Source organism: Podarcis tiliguerta (assembly GCF_965153285.1).
Source record: "Podarcis tiliguerta genome assembly, chromosome: 17".
In the NCBI taxonomy this organism is placed as follows: domain Eukaryota; kingdom Metazoa; phylum Chordata; class Lepidosauria; order Squamata; family Lacertidae; genus Podarcis; species Podarcis tiliguerta.
The window spans coordinates 1,022,508-1,044,151 of record NC_139550.1 but is presented as its reverse complement, the minus strand read 5'-3'; the positions used below and the strand labels follow the sequence as shown (position 1 = coordinate 1,044,151).

Here is a 21,644-nt window from a genome sequence, read left to right as displayed (position 1 = left end):
TTCCGAAGACAGTCGTTGCACAGCAGAGTACAGCAGAGCATAAGCCACTCGGAGAACAGCTCTGTAGAATAACTACTTTTATTCTATCTACAACTATCATGCAAACTATATACAGAGCTAAATGAAGAAGCTGAGCTGCACTGAGTGTCTGCAGCTGCTCTTAGCAGCAACCTTATCTATACAGAGATAACACTCTGTCTCTCTAACACTCAGTCTCTCTCTTTGATGTGAGGCTGGAGCGGAATAAGTAGTGAGCAGTAACTGCCCCCCTCCTCTCTGGAAAATCAGCAGAGAACATCAGCAGATTCTTGGAATGGGAGGGGTGAAATCTCCTCACTCCCAACACTCTGGAGCAGGTATGGGGGTTGGAGGAGGAGAAGTTCTATTGTGCAAATAGAACTCTTTCTGCCCATACAATGGCTTCATTGGATTCAACCCTTTCCCCCCCTTAAACCTCCTTGAGGTTTTGTGCCTTGAAATCCTGTGTTCAGAAAGCTACATTGGCCTTACTCCTGGTGCCCTTGGCCTGCGCTCTCCTTGAAGTACTCATGCCTGTGGTTGCTAGTTCCAACTCTCTAGGACAGTGGTCCTCAACCTTGGGCCTCCAGATGTTTTTGGCCTACAACTCCCATGATCCCTAGCTAGTAGGACCAGTGGCCAGGAATGATGGGAACTGTAGTCTCAAAACATCTGGAGGCCCAAGGTTGAGGAAGCCTGCTCTAGGATACGGCTAAATCTTTAAGGCATACATAATCGCTCGTGGCATTCTTTGGTATCATGCTTCTCAAAATGTTTGAAGTCAGAGCCAACTATATGCTAACTCCACTTTTTTGAGCCTGACCTTCCTCCTCTACAACAGAAAACGTGAGCATATCAATATAGTGAGTAAGCTGATGATGATGATTCTAATATAGGTGTATAAATAGGCACTATGTAGCCGAATAGAAATTCAGCATGACAGGAAGGGAAGGAGTCCGTCTCGTCAGTGATGCTCCCGGTGATAGTGTGCTGTTCACCTAGTTGTGGCAGGGAGACTTTCTTTCTGGAATCTGCTCAGGAAAAGTGCCAGGACCCAGAGTTTGAGAAACACCCTTTGAGCTTGTTGGCTATAGGGTATCTGTGCACATCCTTTTCACTGATTTTTTTTAGTGCCTAGGAACCAAGCACTATTTGCGCTACTCAACTTCCTTATTTCAGTTCAGCATCTTGGAGTTTTCAAGTCAAGTTTGAGCATGCACCCTTGCTCAGTGTTAGATTGTAAACCTGTCTTTTGAGCATGGTGGTCTCTGATGTTTTGAGTAGACGTTCTTTGCATCTCTTGCATGGTGAGCACCTGCATTTGTAAACACATCTTTGTAATGTTCTCCAGAATCCTTTCTTCCTGTCCTTTGCTTGCAGTTCTCCAGTCAGTTGTGCACCTGCTGTGGCAAAACCCACCCTTTGTATCCTTAATGGGCTGCAAGAGCAAGTCTTGTGAGACTTGTTAAATAAAGTCTAATGATAAACAACCCCTGCTTGCTCTTCTTTGGCAAAGCCTGCCACTTCATTGCGGGAGAAATTTAAGCTTTCAAAATAATATTTTCCAATCTTTCACATTTACTTCCTTGCTCACCTTATATTTACAAGGTTAGTGTGTGAGACATCTAGGCTCATTGGTTAGATTTGTTAATATGAAAATGCCTACCTATGCAGTCTCTAACATTATTAACACTTACATTACTTAGAATATCTGCGTCCTCATCAGTGACAGCTTACTTTCCACTAAATCTGAGACGAGAAAGGTATTAAGTGCACCTGTCTTCTCCGTCAAGTTCTTCAAACTCTCATGCCCTGCTCAGTATCTGCTTCTGTCATTGACAGTGCTTTCTGTGCACGGAAAAGGCCTTTATGTTGCCTTTTCTGCCTCTTGCGTTCTTTTCGTTTCTTCCCACTTGATTTTATCTTCAGGCAGATCTACTGCTATCTTATTCTCCCCTTTACTTCCTTGAGCTTTCTGCTTTTTCTCAGCTATTCGTTCGATTTTAGATAAGGAAAAAATCTCTCTATTATGCCTTCTTCATGTTTGCTTAAGGTAAGTGTGCATGGAATTTTTAGATCCATCTTCTGGATGCAGTCTAAAATCAATTTCTTTCCCTTTCCCAGGTAATATTGAATTGTTCGGCTCTGCAGAGTTTACTACACTTGCTTAGCAGTCCTAAAGAATCAATCAAAAAGGAAGCATGTTGGACAATATCAAACATCACAGCTGGAAACAGAGCGCAGATTCAGGTAATGAAGCGGGCTGGCTCAGAGGTTCACTTGCCAACACAAAATCAGATTCTTAGACCTATTGCTGTCCATGCAGACTTTGGCAGAATATTACACGCTCTTGCTTGTACAGTGGTGCCTCACAAGACGAAAAGAATCCGTTCCGCGAGTCTCTTCGTCTTGCGGTTTTTTTCGTCTTTTGAAGCAAGCCCATTAGCGGCTTAGCGGATTAGGGCTCTTAGCGGGCTTAGCGGATCAGCTGTTAAGCGGCTTAGCGGCTTGGGGAAAAGGGGGGGGGAGGGAAAAAACCCCGCAGGAACTCGCAAGACATTTTCGTCTTGCGAAGCAAGCCCATAGCAAATTCGTTTTGCGAAGCACCTCCAAAACGGAAAACCCTTTCGTCTAGCGGGTTTTCCGTCTTGCGAGGCATTTGTCTTGCGGGGCACCACTGTATCTCGTTTGGCATTTTCAGCAGACTTTTATAAATTCAAGATCAGAACTGGAAAATGTCAGGAGAACAGGAGAATAACGCTACTCCTCCCCCCACAAAATATTAGACCAGTTGGAGATAGATGCTCAATACTGTTGAATACAAAACAAAGCAAGCAAACAAAAACCACTGTTGAATCCAGCTTTCCTTGATTAGAGTAACCTGCGCCATCCCCCTTTCTGCTGAACTCAAGCTGGTTATTTGGTCTAAACAACAACAAACAAACCTATGGTCACATAAAGCATCCTCAGAAAACACACGAGACATAACCGGCTGTCTTCTCAGATAAATTTAGCAGGGGATCAAATACTTTCCCCCCTCACTGTAGCACTCTGTGTCACATTACTATGTTGAAGCAAATAATCCCGATTTTTAAATCTGCTATTAAGACCTTGTTTATTTTTCAGACTGTCATAGATGCCAACATTTTCCCAGCTCTGATAAGTATATTGCAAACTGCCGAGTTTCGGACAAGAAAAGAAGCAGCTTGGGCTATTACCAATGCAACATCTGGTGGCTCTGCTGAGCAGATCAAGTAAGTGCCAGCAAGGTTTCCAAACAAAGATATTCACGGTGGAAGGGTTGGGCTGAGAGCTGGGGCTGCAAAGTTTCTCTTTTCTCCTGCACTCCTCATCCCCCTTGACCAAAAGATGCCTGCTCTAGTCACACAAGTTTTATCATATCTCTGTCAGGAGTGGGGAGCCTCTGGTCAGCATAGCTAATGGCCAGAGTTTATGCAGTTGCAGTCCAGCAATATCCGGAGATTTCCCTGTTGGGATACTGCCAGGGAGACAAAGTCCATCTTGACCTCCATGTCGTCTCCGGACGTCCATCAATCTCCCGTAGACACGCAGTATCAGCAATTAGCGACAGGAGCTCCAGAAATAGCTTTCCATATTCTAGAGCCGATGCACGCTCTTATCAGCAGATAAAGCACAGCAAAAGTTGCACCCAGGAGAGCATTATATAGAAGTTTATTCAGTGTTGATCAGAACAGAGAAAAACCATGCCTGCCTGCTAGAGATGTCTGGCAGTGAGAGAGAAACGAAAGCAAAAGACACAACAGAAACATCCTGTGAGACAGGAAATGCGCAGGCTGTAACACAAACATCCTGCTCCCTTTTAAGGTGGAACGGAAATATCCTAACATTCCCCACTCCAGGCTACACTATTTTGGTCAGCCTCTTCTAAGGCTTCGCTTTCTAGAAGAACTGCCCAGATTCTTCATACCACTGAGTGTTATCCACTGGCCATGCGTGAGCGGAACACCGTTCCTCTCTCTCGAGAACACTTCGTGTTTTTGAGAGTGACTTAACCAAGATGCCAGAAGTGGTGCTGCCACTTTGCCAAACCGGATCCTCTCGTCGTCTTGATTCTCAATCCATTGTGCTTTTCAGGTACCTGGTAGAACTTGGCTGCATCAAACCACTCTGTGACCTCCTTACGGTAATGGACTCGAAGATTGTGCAGGTGGCTCTTAATGGGCTGGAAAACATCCTGAGACTGGGCGAACAAGAAGCCAGGCGAAGTGGAACTGGCATTAACCCATACTGTGCACTCATTGAGGAAGCCTACGGTAAGGGGATGTGCTGGTGGGTGACATCCATATTAGACTATCCAGCTTTTGCCTCGTTTCTCATGGTTCATTATGACCTCAAAGTAAATGGAAGACTTTCCAAGCATAATTGTACTCTTTCAGTGTTGGGGGGGGGGGGGGGAGAGGACCTACTGTACATTTTCTTGCCCATAATTTTCTTTCTAGTACTCTTCCTTTGTAACAACTTCTGATACTTCCTCAGTTGCCTTTAATTGTCCAGTTCAAGTAGCATTTAGGAACATAAGAATAGTCTGCTGGATCAGGCCAGTTGTCCATCTTGTCTACAAAAGCACTCTCCCCTCTCATGGTTTCCAACTGTGGAGGAAATAGCCACAGATAGCCCTCTCCTCCTTGAATTTGTCTAATCGTCTTCCAAAATCATCCAGATTGTTGGCTATCACTGCCTCCTGAGGAAGCAAGTTCCATAGTTTGACTATATACTGCATGAAGAAGTACCGTATTTTTGGCTCTACAAGACTCACTTTTTCCCTCCTAAAAAGTAAGGAGAAATGTGTGTGCGTCTTATGGAGCGAATGCAGGCTGCGCAGCTATCCCAGAAGCCAGAACAGCAAGAGGGATTGTTGCTTTCACTGCGCAGCGATCCCTCTTGCTGTTCTGGCTTCTGAGATTCAGAATATTTTTTCTTCTTGTTTTCCTCCTCCAAAAACTAGGTACGTCTTGTGGTCTGGTGTGTCTTATAGAGCGAAAAATACGGTACTTTCTTATATTTGTCCTAAATCTTCCAACATGCAGTTTCATGGGATGTTCATGAATTCTAGTGTTACAAGGGGGGTGGGGACTTCTCTATGTCTTTCTGCATGCCATGCATAATTTTATAGGCTTCTATCAGGTCACCTCTTATTTGCCTTTTCTCTAAACTAAAAAGTCCCAAATGCTGCGACTATTCTTCATATGGGAGCATCTCCGCCCCCTTGATCATTTTTGTGCCTTTTTCGGAACCTTTTCCAACTTGGTTCATTTCTGCAGAAAATGCTGGATACAAAGATAATGGCAGTGCCTCTTTTCAAAATAAAAGCAGAATTTTGGAAATACCTCTTCATATTTGTGGTTGCTTACAGTCTGCAGCACAGGTGGCGCTGTGGTCTAAACTACTGAGCCTCTTGGGCTTGCCACTCAGAAGGTTGGTGGTTCGAATCCCTGCAATGGACTGAGCTCCCGTTGCTCTGTCCCAGCTCCTGCCAACCTTGCAGTTCGAAAGCACACCAGTGGAAGTAGATAAATAGGTTACAGCTGTGGCGGGAAGGTTTCCGTGCGCTCTGGTTTCCGTCGCAGTGTGCCATTGCGCCGGAAGCGGTTTAGTCATGCTGGCCACATGACCCAGAAAGCTGTCTGTGGACAAACTCCGGCTCCCTTGGCCTGAAACTGAAATGAGCGCCACAACCCCATAGTCGCCTTTGGCTGGACTTAACCGTCCAGGGGTCCTTTACAAATGCCAAAATATAAATATAACCTAAATCTTGCAGTTAGGCTGCAGGCTTAGCTGCTGCACTGGGCACAACGTAAAGATCCTCTTAAGTGCATTTTTGTGGATTATAACAGTAGAGGGGTTTGCAGAGCATTTTAATATTTCTATACCACATCATTACCTAAGCAGCACCTGCAAAGTCTGAAGTAATGAAGAGGCAGTTGTGGGATGGGATAGCTCCAGTAGCAATGGAAACTTCTGCCTTTAGAATCTTTGTGGGGTCTCAATGGAGTCTCCTGGTTTTTAATTGAAGCTACAGTTCAGATAGCCTGGTCTGTGTATCTCGCTCCGTCTTTGCCCCACCCCCTTCTCAGCAACATGCTGGGCTATCCAGGTGTCCACCTGCCCATCTCGGTGTTTGGGGACTCTAGCTACTGTCAGCCCCAACCAGCATGGCAAACGATATGGCGTAATGAGGAATCCACTAATATCTGGAGAGCCAGAGGTTCCCCATCGTTGATAAAGATGAAACAGGGCAGGTATACCTTATGTTCAAGAACTGAGGGGCTCTGTGTATTTTTCTTGCAGGGCTGGATAAGATTGAATTCCTGCAGAGTCACGAGAACCAAGAAATCTACCAGAAGGCCTTTGATCTGATTGAGCACTACTTTGGGACGGAGGAGGAAGACAGCAGCATTGCCCCCCAAGTCGATCTTGGCCAGCAGCAGTACATCTTCCAGCAGTGCGAGGCTCCCATGGAAGGGTTCCAGCTGTGAGGCTCTCCGGTGCACTGCGTTGCACTTGCCCATCCAGCCCTATTGTAGAGCTCTGAGTTGCCCACAGAGTGGCCCTGTTTTCCATAAACCTGTGTGAGCTCATTTGCTTGCTTTGCACACACGCTTCCTTACAAACACAACTGGAAAACATTTGGCTCTTTGTTGCAGGACGCCACTTCGGTGGTAAGGGCTTACCCTAGCTGCTGTGCCCATCTCTCCAGAGCTTGGGCACTTCTGCAAAGATGTCAGTTTTCCCCAATGAAGTACACACTAAAGTGGTGTAATCCTAGATTTTAAAGCAAGGGTGGAGTTTCCTTTGTGTGTCTGTGTGTGTGTTGCAGTGTTCTTGCTATCGACAAAGAGGATTCGAGAGACTTCCTTTCCGGGCACTCCTGGAGTGCCTGTCTCATTGGAGGCTCACGCAGAATTTGGAATGGTGGTGGTTCTGTGTGTGGCAGCTTGGGCTTCTGTTAATATATATATATATGTATGTATACTATATATATACATATATGATACACAGAGATACAGGAAGGAGCTCTCTGTTCCCTGCACTTACAGCCGCCAGTGAATAAGCTGCTCCAGGTTCTTGGAACAATGAACAGTTGACAGCAGGCAGGATTCCTATGCTGCCCTTTCGACTGCATGGGGTTTGTTCTCTTCTGTCTGCATGAGCAACAGAGCCCATCTCTCTGTACCTCCCGTGGGGCAGCCAGGGCTCTTTTGAAGATGTCCGAAATCACGTCCGGGATAGAGGAACTGTTCCTGTTCATCTGCCACAGCATCAATTGGCTCCCTCTACATTCAGACTGAAATCTCTTTCAAGTTTTGAAAGTGGTCCTCATTAACATGGTTCCTGCTGAGAAATCCGCGCTTGAGTTTTTGTAAACGTCTTGGTTGAACAGGGCTGCCTGTAAATCACATTCTGTTGTAAATTCCTGATATGCTAAAATATTGAAGCAAAGAAGATAACTGGCTCCCTGGGCCATCTCTGCTTACGTGGACTGTAGCTTCTAAGTCAGGCCAGAAAGGGACACCTGGATTCTGTAAACTTCACTTAAAGGCACATAGAACGCTCTTATGACTAATGAAATCTAAGTTCTGAAATCATCAGCCTAATATTCTTGACTGACACCGCTCATTTAATCCTTAGTACAGCTGATCTCTGGCCAAACGCCATCACGTCAGCAACCACCAGGGGTGTCGTCGTGCCGTCTCCGTGTGTCTGTAGAATGCTCTCTTGACTAGCACCAAGATGGTGGCGCTCCGATACGCTCGGACTGAAGACATTGGATATGAACGCCAATTGTTTTGAACCTCTTCACCTAGGCCAAGGCCAGCCGACTCCGACAGCATAGTCTTAATTTAACTTGGCATCAGCCATGATCAGCAGTGTTGTTCACTCTTTGTGAATGCATGGATGTCGCGGGAGGCTTGCACCCTGTTCCCTGACCGGGCGGCACCTTGGGTCAGTTTGACTCTCCAGGACTTGACCTTCCATTACAAACATTGTGAATACATAATAAATTCTGTTGTCAGAATTGTTTGACGAGATTCTTCATGTTATAATTAACGGAAGAAAACTGACATCGCCTGCAAGGAAATTTACTTTGTCAACCTATTAGGAGGTATGGTCTCATCAGTGTTCTTCTGTGTGGCTGATCCTTCTCCTGAACACTTTGTATCTACGTCTGTGCTTTTAGGATGGAAGCTCTCGCAGCTGCCAGTTCTGTCCATTCTTCATCAGCCTCCACCCTCTTAAGTTAACTTCCTTTAGTTTTGTGCTGCTTTATGAAGAAGCATCTCTAGGTTACCATTTCAACTTCAGTTGTTTGTAACTGTAAAATTAGGGCTGGGCTGAGATGGGGGGGGGGCGGGCATGTGTTTTGCAATAAACCTATTTCCCATTTTGGTTCTTGTTCCGGGGGAATTTAAAACCAGGCAAAAAAAGTTGGCCCCCTCCTATGAGGGAAGGAATCTAGGCCTCTCTCTGATTCGGCATAGTGGGATCATCATGTAACCAAATCCAGCAAGATTGACTGGATTGATGTTTAAAAAGGGGGGAAAGGCACCAAAACCGCAGATGGGAGAAAGAATCCGCAATGAACAGGAAGCAAACAATGTACAAGAAAGGTAAGCGAGGTGTGAGAAGAGTAGTTTCATGGGGTGTATTGTGGGCAAAAAATGAAGTACAGTCTGGTTGGTTTGTTCTTTAAATTAGGTGGCTAATCTTTATAACAACCTCAATGTTGCCTTTATATCCCATAGTAAACCATGTTTCTTTAAGGGTGGTAGCAGCACTGATGAATAGCAATCTTGTTTCAGCTTTCAGATTTTTTTTGTGGCTGAGTTTTTTAAAGTGTAAATTACTGATGACATGTCATTTCTATAAGATTTGTTTCAAATCATGTACTTTAATTGGTAGTTTTTCGGGGGGGGGGCAGCAAGCTGCATATTTTGTAAGCCAATTTCAGTGAAGGGTGCCTGTGGTACAGAAATGTCTCACATGCAGAAACACTGACCGTGTGTATATGTGTGTGCTTACCTAGAGTATATATGCACAGGCACACTCCTCCAACGTGTGTGCTCATGTGTATGTATATATGTATATTTACACACATCCTATATCTTTCTCACACCGAAAGTTTTTCTCCCAAGCTAGTGAGAACGTGGTGCATTGGTGTTCCCGCTAGGAAATAATGAATTCTCTCTTTAAAGGAGTGAATTAAACCATAAATACATAGAAGTGAAACGGAGTGCTGTCTTTTTCTTTCATTTTTAAAAGTAGGGCTAATGTGGTGCTTCTTTCTGTTAGCTGGTGTGGTGATGTACATATCCAAATCAGAATATCCTGTACAATCCAAAGTTGAGAGACGGCAGGTCAACTCTGTGAGATGGAGGTGGCTGCATAAAAGTTCTGGGCAATGAGTTGAAGCGTCAAACCACACTTCCTAAACCTTTGAAGGCTTGCACTAACACATAAATATTATTTCAGTGTTGACCTGCTGACCTGGACGAGCAGAACGCTGCCTGCATTTTTTCCTGGGGGGGGGGGGGTCAAGGGCAGGAAGGAAATGGATATGAACCTGGCAGTGATTGTGCCTTCTGTCCCTACTGGTCCAAAGCTGCTGTACTGAATGCCTCTGGCAGAGAGACCGCCATTGTTGCATATTGGGTTTAAGGGAGACGGCACCCTCATTCAAATGTGATTTGATTGAAGGAAGCATTTAGGGTCCGTACCATAATCTATAAATCATTTCCCAAAGTTATAGTGTGTCTAATAATAGCATGAGAGAATTACTTCCTGTTTACTGGGGGGCAGGCCACAAAAGGTAGGGGGAGGAATATATGATTTAAAGATACACATTTTGAAATATGTACATTTAGCCCTGTGCTTTGGGTAGTAATTCTGTATACATGTAGCCCAAGACACCTGAATTAGAATGAAAACTATTTCTAGGCTCTATCAAGAACTGAATTTGTATATTCAGAGATCGTGGCGCTCTTCTTTATTAGAGAAGTTAAAAGGCTCTCAATAGAAATGTGTCATACGACATACCCTGCAGTGTTCAAGGAACTTCTTGGTACCCAGAAAAATGGGATCTGGTATACATTATGCCCAAGCCAAACTACTGAACTATGAAAGGCTGCAGATGAGATAATTCTGTAACCCCCAAAGTGGACTGTTTGCCTTGTAACGAAAGCCAGCAATACGGTATAGCCTGAGCAAATGGATCTCCATATGAGCATGTTCCCAAAATGCCACTGAGTTCTACAGGACAAAGTCAATGGGTTGGAGTTGGGGCTTCATTTGAGAAAAACCTGCCCTTGCTTGCCAGAGGCTTCAATTAGCAGGAGCCCCAATAACACCCCTGAGTGTGTGCCAGGCATGGCCAAACTTGGCTCTCCAGCTGTTTTGGGACTACAATTCCCATTATCCCTGACCACTGGTCCTGTTAGCTAGGGATGATGGGAGTTGTAGTCCCAAAACAGCTGGAGGGCCAAGTTTGGCCATGCCTGGACTGCATGCCATTACTTTCTCCTATATAAACCAGGTGAGTTCAGATATATTGCCCTTGAAAATAACAGGCTACTACTGAGAGTAACATCCTCTGCCCTAGGAAGTGGGCCTTTTTTATATCCATGTAAGTGGGTATAGGACTGAAGTCCTGAGTTGTGTCTCCTTTTAGTGCTATCCTCTGGGTTGTATTTAGAGTGCCTGATCCTCAGGGCAAAGGCTTCTCTATTCATGCATAGCCAGACTTTCTGACCTCTGACCTTCCCTGTGTTTATCAAAGACTTTTGAATTAGGCACCCTGTCAACTTCGATGTCTGAGTTTTGTGTTCTGAGCACTTGTTCTGCACTGGAGCTGAATCGCATATGCCAGTTATATCCTGAAATAATGAAGATGCCAGAGATTATGAAGTTTAGAATCAAAGGTTTTAGGATGATTTCAACAGAACAGAAAACCAGAATTATTACAGATATTAGCTTCCCAAAACATTCACGGCTGGTAGATGATATGAGAACAAGCGATAGCGTCTACATTCCATTACTGCTGTTTTGAAGCGTTAGGTCACACACCATTAAGATACCCATGCTACCACCGTGTGTGTGTGTGTGTGTGTGTGTGTGTGTAGAGAGAGATTTCTATGTATGCTATTAGTCACTCAAGGTGAATTCAATACCTTGCTTCAACAAGCCTATCAACCAATACAGAAGGTGCAATGAATATTTTAATACATACAGTGGTACCTCGCAAGACGAATGCCTCGGAAGACGAAAAACTCGCAAGACGAAAGAGTTTTTCGTTTTCTGAGTTGCTTCGCAAGACGGATTTCCCTATGGGCTTGTTTCGCAAGACGAAACGTCTTGCGCCTTTTTTTTTTTTAAACCGGCAATGCATTCCTATAGGAAACCGTCAATACACAGCGGTGCTTCGCAAGACGAAAAAACTCGCAGAACGGAAAAACTCGCAGAACGAATTAATTCCATCTTGCGAGGCACCACTGTACAGTAACTGAACGGAATTGGATACTGTATTTAGCTTTCTTTGAAACTGAATAGTTACTGGATACTAGCAAAATATGAACTCTTCATAGGATTACCACAAAATAATTTTATTTTCTGGAAGCTCGAAAGCAACCCTTGACTAATGAATATGCCTTCCCTCAAGCCCCTCCTCCTCTATAATTAAAAGATAGCACTACATCTTGTGCCTTCTGAAGTATTGTCCTTCCCTTGACTATGGTTTGGCAGAGACACTCTGAGCGGCCTCCTCCCTCCAGCGAGCTTTTTTCTCCAGATTCTGGCTCGTCAGGGATTCGTGCCTCTCAACAGCCTGCAGCAAAGAAGAAACCACAGAAGCATGTAAGAAAAGTGACCATGTGACTATACATTATTTTGGCTTCAGGTGTGATTCCTGGAATGTAACCCATAAGTAAGTTGCGGGTTTGCCGTATGAAGACTTGAAAGGCTTTTTAGACTCCAGGACTTATGAAATGACCACTCAATGGAAGACAGTTCACTACTTGAAGGACTACAAGACTTGAACCCAGACTGGTTGGTTCTATGTCAGACAGGTTAATTTATTTCAGGAAACAAGTAATGATAAGAGGACGAAGAGCCCCCATATATATCCTCTCCTACTCAAGAAATAATAGCAGAGCTTTCAAGAAAAGGCAGAAGAGAGTAACTACCGTATTTTTTGCTCTATAAGACTCACTTTTTCCCTCCCAAAAAGTAAGTGGAAATGTGTGTGTGTGTTATGGAGCGAATGCAGGCTGCGCAGCTATCCCAGAACAGTGGTGTAGCGTGGGTTGTCAGCACCCGGGGCAAGGCAAGTAATTTGCGCCCCCTAACCCGTGGATTTGCGCCCCCTAACCCTAACCCCCAGATGTTGCGCCCGGCCCCCCCTGCACCCCCCACGCTACGCCACTGTCCCAGAAGCCAGAACAACAAGAGGGATTGCTGCTTTCACTGCGTAGCGATCCCTCTTGCTGTTCTGGCTTCTGAGATTCAGAATATTTTTTTTCTTGTTTTCCTCCTCCAAAAACTAGGTGCGTCTTGTGGTCTGGTGCGTCTTATAGAGCGAAAAACACGGTAAGCATCAAGAAATTGAGATGCCAAACATGATGCTGTAATCCTGTCTGCCAGTGGGGGGCCATTTCAATCCCTCTCCATATTGCAGTTTCCAGCTAACATTACAGTATATTTTTAATGAAAACTATAAGCAATCTCCCACAGAGCCATTGACATAAACTGTTGATAATGCACTGAATTCCACATTTGGGTAAATTCCCATTCTCATGCCTATCCTACCCTGACTTTGATTCTAATTCCCTCTTTCTCCCTCCCCCCATCTCTTACATAAACTATAGTTTATCCTTCCATTTACTTTATTAAAAATACAACCACCCACATTTTCCCTGCTGCAGTATTCCCACAATTTAGTTGCTGTTCCTGAGAGGTTAGGCTGGTCCATTAGCTCTTTCCCCCCACGCTACTGCCAACCTCTTAGCTCTTCTGTACTCACCCGCTTCCCCAGAATGACCATCAGTATGCAGCCCATGATTGTCAAGGCAATCATTACGTAGCTGATCTTCACACGCATCTTGTTCCTCGCTGCGTCAACCATCTCAAACCTTTAAAGAATGAATTATCCTGAATTAATTATCATGGATTAGCATTGTCAAGCCATAGCTGCTTCCACTGCCTTGACCATCTTGTTAATGGGGGGAAATCAAAGGAAGAATCTAGTTAAAGGCTGCTAAGCCATAAGGCAAAACCCATTATTGCACCATTCTGGGGACTACATAACCCCTAGAGCAGGGGCCGGCAAGGTTTACATTGCCTGGGCTGGTTCACTCCCACGGAGATGGGCTAAAACGTGATTTATACTGGGGCAAAACAGCAGCTTTGTTGTTGTTGTTTAGTCGTTCAGTCGTGTCCAACTCTTCGTGACCCCATGGACCAGAGCACGCCAGGCCCTCCTGTCTTCCACTGCCTCCCGCAGTTTGGTCAGACTCATGTTTGTAGCTTCGAGAACACTGTCTAACCATCTCATCCTCTGTCTTCCCCTTCTCCTTGTGCCCTCCATCTTTCCCAACATCAGGGTCTTTTCCAGGGAGTCTTCTCTTCTCATGAGGTGGCCAAAGTCTTGGAGCCTCAGCTTCACGATCTGTCCTTCCAGTGAGCACTCAGGGCTGATTTCCTTAAGAATGGATGCGTTTGATCTTCTTGCAGTCCATGGGACTCTCAAGAGTCTCCTCCAGCACCATAATTCAAAAGTGTCAATTCTTCGGCGGTCAGCCTTCTTTATGGTCCAGCTCTCACTTCCATACATCACTACTGGGAAAACCATAGCTTTTACTATACGGACCTTTGTTGGCAAGGTGATGTCTCTACTTTTTAAAATGCTGTCTAGGTTTGTCATTGCTTTCCTCCCAAGAAGCAGGCGTCTCTTAATTTCGTGGCTGCTGTCACCATCTGCAGTGATCATGGAGCCCAAGAAAGTAAAATCTCTCACTGCCTCCATTTCTTCCCCTTCTATTTGCCAGGAGGTGAAGTATTGGAGCCTCAGCTTCAGGATCTGTCCTTCCAGTGAGCACTCAGGGCTGATTTCCTTCAGAATGGATAGGTTTGTTCTTCTTGCAGTCCATGGGACTCTCAAGAGTCTCCTCCAGCACCATAATTCAAAAGCATCCATTCTTCGGCGATCAGCCTTCTTTATGGTCCAGCTATTATGGTCCCCTTCATGGATCACTGCCTTGCCATGGCGAAGGGGCTTGAAGAACTCAGAGAAGCTATGAACTATGCCGAGCAGGGCACCCAAGATGAACAGGTCATAGTGGAGAGTTTTGACCAAATGTGATCCACCTGGAGCAGGAATCGGCAAGCCACTCCAGTATCCCTGCCAAGAAAACTCCATGGACAAAACAGCAGCAGCAGCCCTCAACTTCACCAGAGGGATCTATCTAACTGATAGGATCTAAGCTGGCAGTCACTACAAAAAGGTTCTTGGGTCACTGCAGATAAACCAATTTGTGGCAGCTGTGAGGAAGGCGAATTCCATGCTAGGAGTCATGAGAAAAGGAGCTGAAAATAAAACGGCCAGAACCATTGTACAAATCCATGGTGTGACTGAACTGTCTACATTTTTGGTCTCCTCAGCCCACAAAAGGATATTGCAAAGCTGGAAAGGGTTGAGAAGATGGCAATCAAAATGAGCAAAGGTTACAACATTTGGGGCTTTTTAGTTTGGAAAAAAAAGTAAAGGGGAACACCACAAAGCTATGTAAAATGATGCACAGAAAGAAGAAAGTGGGTACAGAGATACTTTTCTCTCTAGAACCCAGGGTTCTAGACTCTTACCTGGGTTCTAGAGAGAAGGGTCATCCAGGGTTCTAGAGCCCGGAGTCATCCAATGAAGCTGGATGGTGAAATATTTTGGCCAAACTTCTTCACACAACACATAGTTAAACTGTGGAACTTGCTACCACAATTAAGTCAAAGCTGGAAAGAACCTATGAGACGAAACATTTCTGATGTTGCCTTTCCAAGCCAACATGTAGTCATCACCTCTGTCAACAGTGTGAAAAAATGTTCAATAAGATAATAAGCAAACAGCTGACAAAATCTCAGAATATTTGGGTTAGTGCTTCAGCACCCTCACTATAAACCTAACAGGGTTCCCACAAAATCTGCTTTGCAGCTTTTTAAGAACTCAACACTAAAAGCCCATCTGCGAAATAATTCTTGCTCCAGAACTGTATCAAGGAAGAGCTAACACAAAAGCCTGGGAAGCTTTGTGCAATCTACAGTGGTACCTCGGGTTAAGTACTTAATTCATTCCAGAGGTCCGTACTTAACCTGAAACTGTTCTTAACCTGAAGCACCACTTTAGCTAATGGGGCCTCCTGCTGCTGCCACGCCGCCAGAGCACGATTTCTGTTCTCATCCTGAAGCAAAGTTCTTAACCCGAGGTAGTATTTCTGGGTTGGCGGAGTCTGTAACGTGACGCGTGTGTAACCTGAAGCGTATGTAACCCGAGGTACCACTGTATTCTGCCCGAATCTGTCGTGCCTGTTTCTACAATTTCAATAAGAGTTTGCCATTTGAGTAGTTAATTGGTGGAATCAGTAACATGCATGACAGAGTCAGTAACTTCTGGAAACAGAACTGATAATGTAATCACAGTTCAAAGTCAGTTGCTTCTGGCAGCTGCTGCCGATTGCTTTGCTCTTCGACGCAGATGAAAACAAGCAGCAAGCTTTGAATGTCTGGATCCCTTGATCAGCCTTGCAGAGGCCCTGCGCTACTATTTTTCACACTGGGTGACTACTACTGCAAAGAACATATGATAGGAAGCTACAAAAGCACTCTGCAAGCCCAGTAATATTCTTTGCTGATAGGATTTCCTTGAGACACATAGTCAAACAGCACACAGACCAAAGCAGCACAGGAAGGTGAGGCTCTCTGAAATGCTTCACTGCTCCATGTAAAACTAACATAGTCTTCATAAGGCTGGTCAAATGAACACCAATTTTATCCAGCCTGTATCTACTGAAAGCTCAGAACCCCAAGATGGACAGTGTTCAAGGGGCTCAGGCCTAAAAACCAGCCTACACCTTATGCTCATCGCATGACGCACAGTGAAAAAGCAGGCTGCCTCTGTTCATCTGCATAACACACTGGTTTTCTAGACACTGGCAGAGGGAAAGACAAAGAAATAAGCAGAGGTAGACAGCACACAAGTTGATCCTTCTTTGCCTGCCTGTCTCCAAGGAGAATTTCAGAACCCTCAACCAGAGCATAGCTTGCACATGACTACTTGTGATGTGATTAAAATGTAGCCAAGCCACATTACACCTCCTAATCCACATACCCGCGATCACTCATCTTTTATAAAATATTCTGGATTCTCTGAATATTACCAAAAATTACAACCAGAATTATGCAAATGGCAGTTTTAGCCTGGTTTGCGCTTAATGCTAAGCCGTGGTTTGCTTTCCCAGAGTATGGCTTGTTTGAACATCCACACCCAAACCAAACTAACCAAGGTCTGTTTTCTAGCAACAAACCATAATGCGGAGCCAATATTTGTGGTTAACTTACAAGATCCACCGTTTAGCATCATGTTCAAACCAAACAGTCTTGCTTCGCCACAGTCTGTATAGTTCCCCTATCCTTCACCAAGCTACAGATGTGTGAGGCAAGAGTAGCTGGAAAACAAGCTGAAGACCCAAGCTGCGACTTGCTTTCCTGCCTATGAGACAACCTACGGTTTGTTGAACAAGACGTGGTTAAAACAAGCCATGACTTATTGTGTTATGTGTGAACGCAGCCAATAATAATTTGAACATCTTGCTGTAATAGCTATCTGCATCTGACTGATTTAAAAAAATGGGTGGTGGAGATAAAATAGTATTAACCTCATTCCTTTGCGAAGGGCATATCCCAGCGTTAGCATGAAATAATTACTGGAGTCAAATATGGAGTCATTTTAGCTACACTAGAAGTACAGTTTAAAGCAGTTTTTTAAATGCTTGGTTTGTGAAACTCAGACTTACGACACTGTTTCTGGTATATCCTCTTCTTTCTTGAAACGGCCCGTCCATAGCAACAACTTCTTGTCCCAGTCACTGGGCTTGTGTCCTGGAACTTTGAAAGAGGCTGTAGAAAGCAGGGGAGAGAAAATGCAGCGCTTGAGAACCAAACACCTTATCCAGAAGGTGGAATCGAGATAGCGATCTCCTGCAGCACAGCCAGTTCCTTGAGGTATGGGGAGCCACTGGCCCCCTCAGGCCTTCATCTGTCTCTGTTGGACTCTCCTCAGCGTCCCTGCTGCACCAGTCAGGATGACAAAGCAGAGCACTCTGTCATTGCTTCACCAGCCTGACCAGCTCTGTACTGGCTGAAGAGGAAGTGGATTCACTTTCTCAGTGACCAATACAGAAGCCAATCCAACTAGCTTCAGCCTAGTTTGCTTATCTTGTCCCTTAACTTTCCTGTTGGGAAAAGAGAGGGGCAGGGGAACTTGGTTTCATTAGGAGCTGCCACCTCAAGGTACCTGCAACTGTCCCCTTTTATCCACTGCTCAGCTATTCCTGGTCATCTTAGCAGTGGCAGAGGAGAGATATGGGCTGGGATTACACAATCTCTCCCCACTCTGCTGATCGGGAAACAAGCCAGCAGCGTAGTAAGTCCTGGGACTCTGGATCACCCTCTTCTCAGCTGTGTGCAGGGGAGATAGATGGATGGCGCCTGTCTCCTCTGCAAGGAGGGGGTGTCATGTATGTACATGTCTGCAAGAGTGTAGGCCAGCTCTACTTATTGCTAGCCCCGATCCTACCAACTATGGTTTTGAGCCCTATGGTGTTTTTTTCTGCATTTGGATAAAACACTTTTGCACACTGAGCCACTTCTGAATGATTAAAGAATTAAAGAGTCTTGACCAGGGGGGTTTAGGAGCTTAAAATACCAGTAGCAAGCTATCTGCGTTTCAGACTGCTGATAAGAAGGTGAAAATTCTTCAGCTCATACCAACCAGTATGTTTGAACACAACAATCATGTCTCATTCCCTATTCATGAGTGTCTATCTACCAAAAAAAAGCATGGTGGGGGGGCAGCTGGTCCCAAATGCTAAAGAGTCGCAAAGGCAAAGGTGCAACCCGAGATTAAAGGATTTAATGCTTCTAGACAGTAACAAGTTCAGAAAATATGGGCTGAGGTATCTTCAAGCTATCTACCTTCCTACACAAAGACACCTTCATTTACTAATGATCAACCACTTCCAAGTCCTTAGTGCAGGCACCCCCAAACTTGGCCCTCCATATGTTTTTGGGACTACAACTCCCATCATCCCTAGCTAACTGGACCAGTGGTCAGGGATGATGGGAATTGTAGTCCCAAAACATCTGGAGGGCCAAGTTTTGGGGTGCCTGCCTTTGTGGCTGCCCGTCAACTCAGAAGTAGGGCTTACTCCCAGATAAATTGGGTTAGGATTGCAGCCTTAGTCACCAAAACCCTTTAGACAGACAAGGCCTGATTTCAGCAAGTCTCACATACGGACTTTGGCTTGCAAAATATGGTAGCATACATAGTTAAGCAAACATAGCCATAGAAAGGAAGGTTAGTCAAAAGTTTATAGGGAAAGGAAATCAAACAGCAAGTCACCACGTGAAGGTAAAGCTAGCACACACATTGCATACAATGTACATGGATCTACTTCCTCATTTTTAAATTGCACAAATTTAACGAAGAAAGTAAGATCCTCAATACAGAAGATGCACGGGGTTCATTCACTGTCCTAATTTCCAGTCAACAACTACTTCCCGTTGTGCTATACCTTTTCCTTCAGTGTTAATGGGCTACATGCACACTTGTGGATACGCCCCCATTCTTTCAGATACTGGAAAAAGAAATCTGATTTGGGGCATGCATATAGAACAATTTAAAAACTACCAATCAGCACCAGAGGCAGTCACATGCAAATACACATGTTGGATTTCCAGGCATGCTGCTGGAACATATACCGTATTTTTCGCTCTATAAGACGCACCAGACCACATGACGCACCTAGTTTTTGGAGGAGGAAAACAAGAAAAAAAGTATTCTGAATCTCAGAAGCCAGAACAGCAAAAGGGATCGCTGCGCAGTGAAAGCAGCAATCCCTCTTGCTGTTCTGGCTTCTGGGATAGCTGTGCAGCCGGCATTCGCTCCATAAGACGCACACACATTTCCCCTTACTTTTTAGTGAGTCTTATAGAGCAAAAAATACGGTAGTTATATGCCCAGCTCTTTCCAGCATGACCGAACATGGCAGAAAAGAAAGAAATGAATTTGTACATAGTAGTCAATGACGAGTCAACAAAAAGCAGTTATTTACACAAAGGGTAAGGCTACTACCCTACACACAAATACTTGGGGAGCAGATGCCGTGAAACACCATATTACCAATCAAGCACGGAGATCATTCTGGTTTACCTGAAGCCTGGGGTTTCGGCTTCTGCACATTCTCTGCTTGGGTTTTGCTGCACATCCTCCTGTTCACGAAGCGGCATGGTCCTCCACTTGCACGCAGAGCAGAAGGAAGACATTTGTCCAAAATCCTAACAACTACACCTGGGAGGAGGAAGGGGGGGAGAGGAAGGTGACACGTTAGAAAAAGTTGCAGCATAAAGAGAGAAACGTAACACGACGCAGAAGACCCTACTCTCGGCTTCAGGTCCTTGAGCAAAACAGTGAATTTAAGAGGGAAAGCGCCATTGAACTCTGCAAGATGTGCTGGTAGAAGTACGGCAGCGCCGGATTCAAGATGGTGCTGGCAGCTCTCCCCCACCAGGTGCCAAGCTGAGGGGGCGCAAAGCAGTAGGAAGAACAATGACCTATTTGGGGGGGGTGCCAAATTTTGTGCTCGCCCAGGACGACCTGCTACCCAAAGCCTGCCCTTGAGTATTCTCTGGCTGCATTTGCTTTTGTTTCTTATTGGAAAATTTAATAAGAGCAACAGCAACAAAATCCTGTGGGGGAGAAAGCTCATCAGAAGGTACCCTGATGGGTTTCCACAAGGTCACAACTGGAAAAGATATGGTTTTGGGTACTCAAGCATATTCAGTAGCCATCTCACACTTAAGTCATAACCAAAGTATCTAGTGGGTTGTTCAAAACACTAAGACGAGAAAGCAGAAAAAGCCGCACATTTTTCAAAGTGTCAAAAATTAGCCACAGACTAAGTTTTCCCAGCTAGTTTAGAGTTGGTCAGGCGCTCTTAAAACATTTTTAGTGATGAAGTATTTGGCCTGCCATAAGTCAAACAGAAATCACTATTTAGGTAAAGGTCAAAGGACCCCTGACCATTAGGTCCAGTCGTGGCCACCTCTGGGGTTGCGGCGCTCATCTCGCTTTACTGGCCAAGGGAGACGGCGTACAGCTTCCGGGTCATGTGGCCAGCATGACTAAGCCGCTTGTGGCAAACTAGAGCAGCACACGGAAACGCCGTTTACCTTCCCTCCAGAGTGGTACCTATTTATCTATTTGCACTGGTGTGCTTTCGAACTGCTAGGTGGACAGGAGCAGGGACTGAGCAATGGGAGCTCACCCCGTCGCGGGGATTCGAACTGCCGACCTTCCAATCGGCAAGCCCTAGGCTCTGTGGTTTAATAATAATAATAATAATAATAATAATAATAATTTATTATTTATACCCTGCCCATCTGGGTATCTGTGATACATCAAACATTAAAAGCTTCCCTGAACAGGGCTGCCTTCAGATGTCTTCTAAAAGTCTGGTAGTTGTTGTTCTCTTTGACATCTGGTGGGAGGGCATTTAACCCACAGCGCCACCCACGTCCCTAATCAATATTTATCAATACATTACTAATGTATTAATCAATATTTACCAATACATTCTTACTCCTCTCACCCACTGGAGTATGTTATGCCCGGAATACTTTGCATTTCTCTCCCCTTATTTCTGCAAGGAACTCCACAACCCCGCCAGGGAGGCGAGGCGGAGGCCAAGGTCGCCCGGTTGAGCTGCGCCACCTGAACCCGGGTCTCCCCGGGTCTCCCCAGCCCCGGCTCCGCCTCGCGGGCCCCGCCGCCGCCGCCCCCCTCCGAGGTCGGGCAAGGGCGAAGGCGCGGCGCGGGGTCCGGACTAGGCCCGGCCCGGTAGAGGCACTCACCGGCAGCTGCAGCCATGGCCCCGCGGAGAGAGGCGCCGCCGCCGCTGCTTCCCCGCCGCCCAAGCCCGCCGAGGCCCCGGCTGCCCCTGACGGAACGCGCCTCGGAGGGAAGGAAGGGCCGGAGCGGAGCCGAGAAGAAGCAGCAGGAGGAGGAGGAGTTAGGGGCGTCGCCGGGCCGAGGGGAGGCGGAATGGCGGGCTGGGAAGAGGCTCCTGGCCCGCCGCCCACAGGCCCGTCTCCTCCTCCTCCTCCCGCCTGGCGCGCAGCTGCCGGGCTTTACTCGCGAGGAGGACGCCGGCGCCGCTCACCTGCCTCCTGCGAAATCTCTCTGTGGGGCAAGAAGCGGCTACAGGCAGAGCTGGAGAGGGAACAAGGGATTGGGAAAGGAGGACGGCAAGGCTTCTGAATGCGTGCCAGCC

At 45.7% G+C, this 21,644-nt stretch overlaps 2 protein-coding genes across 2 annotated transcripts in view; one reads left to right on the top strand and one right to left on the bottom strand.

The window, feature by feature from the left end:
- Positions 1–9,288, top strand: part of KPNA1 (karyopherin subunit alpha 1) — a 33,237-nt gene extending 23,949 nt beyond the window's left edge. Inside the window, exons 11-14 of the mRNA XM_083420151.1 lie at positions 2,143–2,268; positions 3,145–3,272; positions 4,135–4,313; positions 6,349–9,288. Coding sequence (XP_083276277.1) covers positions 2,143–2,268; positions 3,145–3,272; positions 4,135–4,313; positions 6,349–6,536 — 621 coding nt within the window. The 3' untranslated portion in view covers positions 6,537–9,288. The remainder of the gene's footprint in view (positions 1–2,142; positions 2,269–3,144; positions 3,273–4,134; positions 4,314–6,348) is intronic.
- A 2,348-nt stretch (positions 9,289–11,636) lies between these two features.
- FAM162A (family with sequence similarity 162 member A) lies at positions 11,637–21,424 on the bottom strand. Its single transcript, XM_083420831.1, has 5 exons — positions 21,226–21,424; positions 19,526–19,663; positions 17,109–17,211; positions 13,073–13,181; positions 11,637–11,878 (listed from the first exon to the last, which is right to left on the bottom strand). The coding sequence occupies exons 1-5, from the start codon at positions 21,239–21,241 to the stop codon at positions 11,783–11,785; spliced, it is 462 nt and encodes a 153-aa protein (XP_083276957.1). The 5' UTR covers positions 21,242–21,424; the 3' UTR covers positions 11,637–11,782.
- Between the last annotated feature and the right edge of the window lie 220 nt (positions 21,425–21,644).

Coding starts and splice junctions, on each gene's coding strand:
- FAM162A (XM_083420831.1), bottom strand. Junction 17,212..19,525: donor GCCGAAACCCCAGGCTTCAG/GTAAACCAGAAT, acceptor TGCTTTCTACAG/CCTCTTTCAAAGTTCCAGGA. Junction 11,879..13,072: donor TGGTCATTCTGGGGAAGCGG/GTGAGTACAGAA, acceptor TCTTTGCTGCAG/GCTGTTGAGAGGCACGAATC.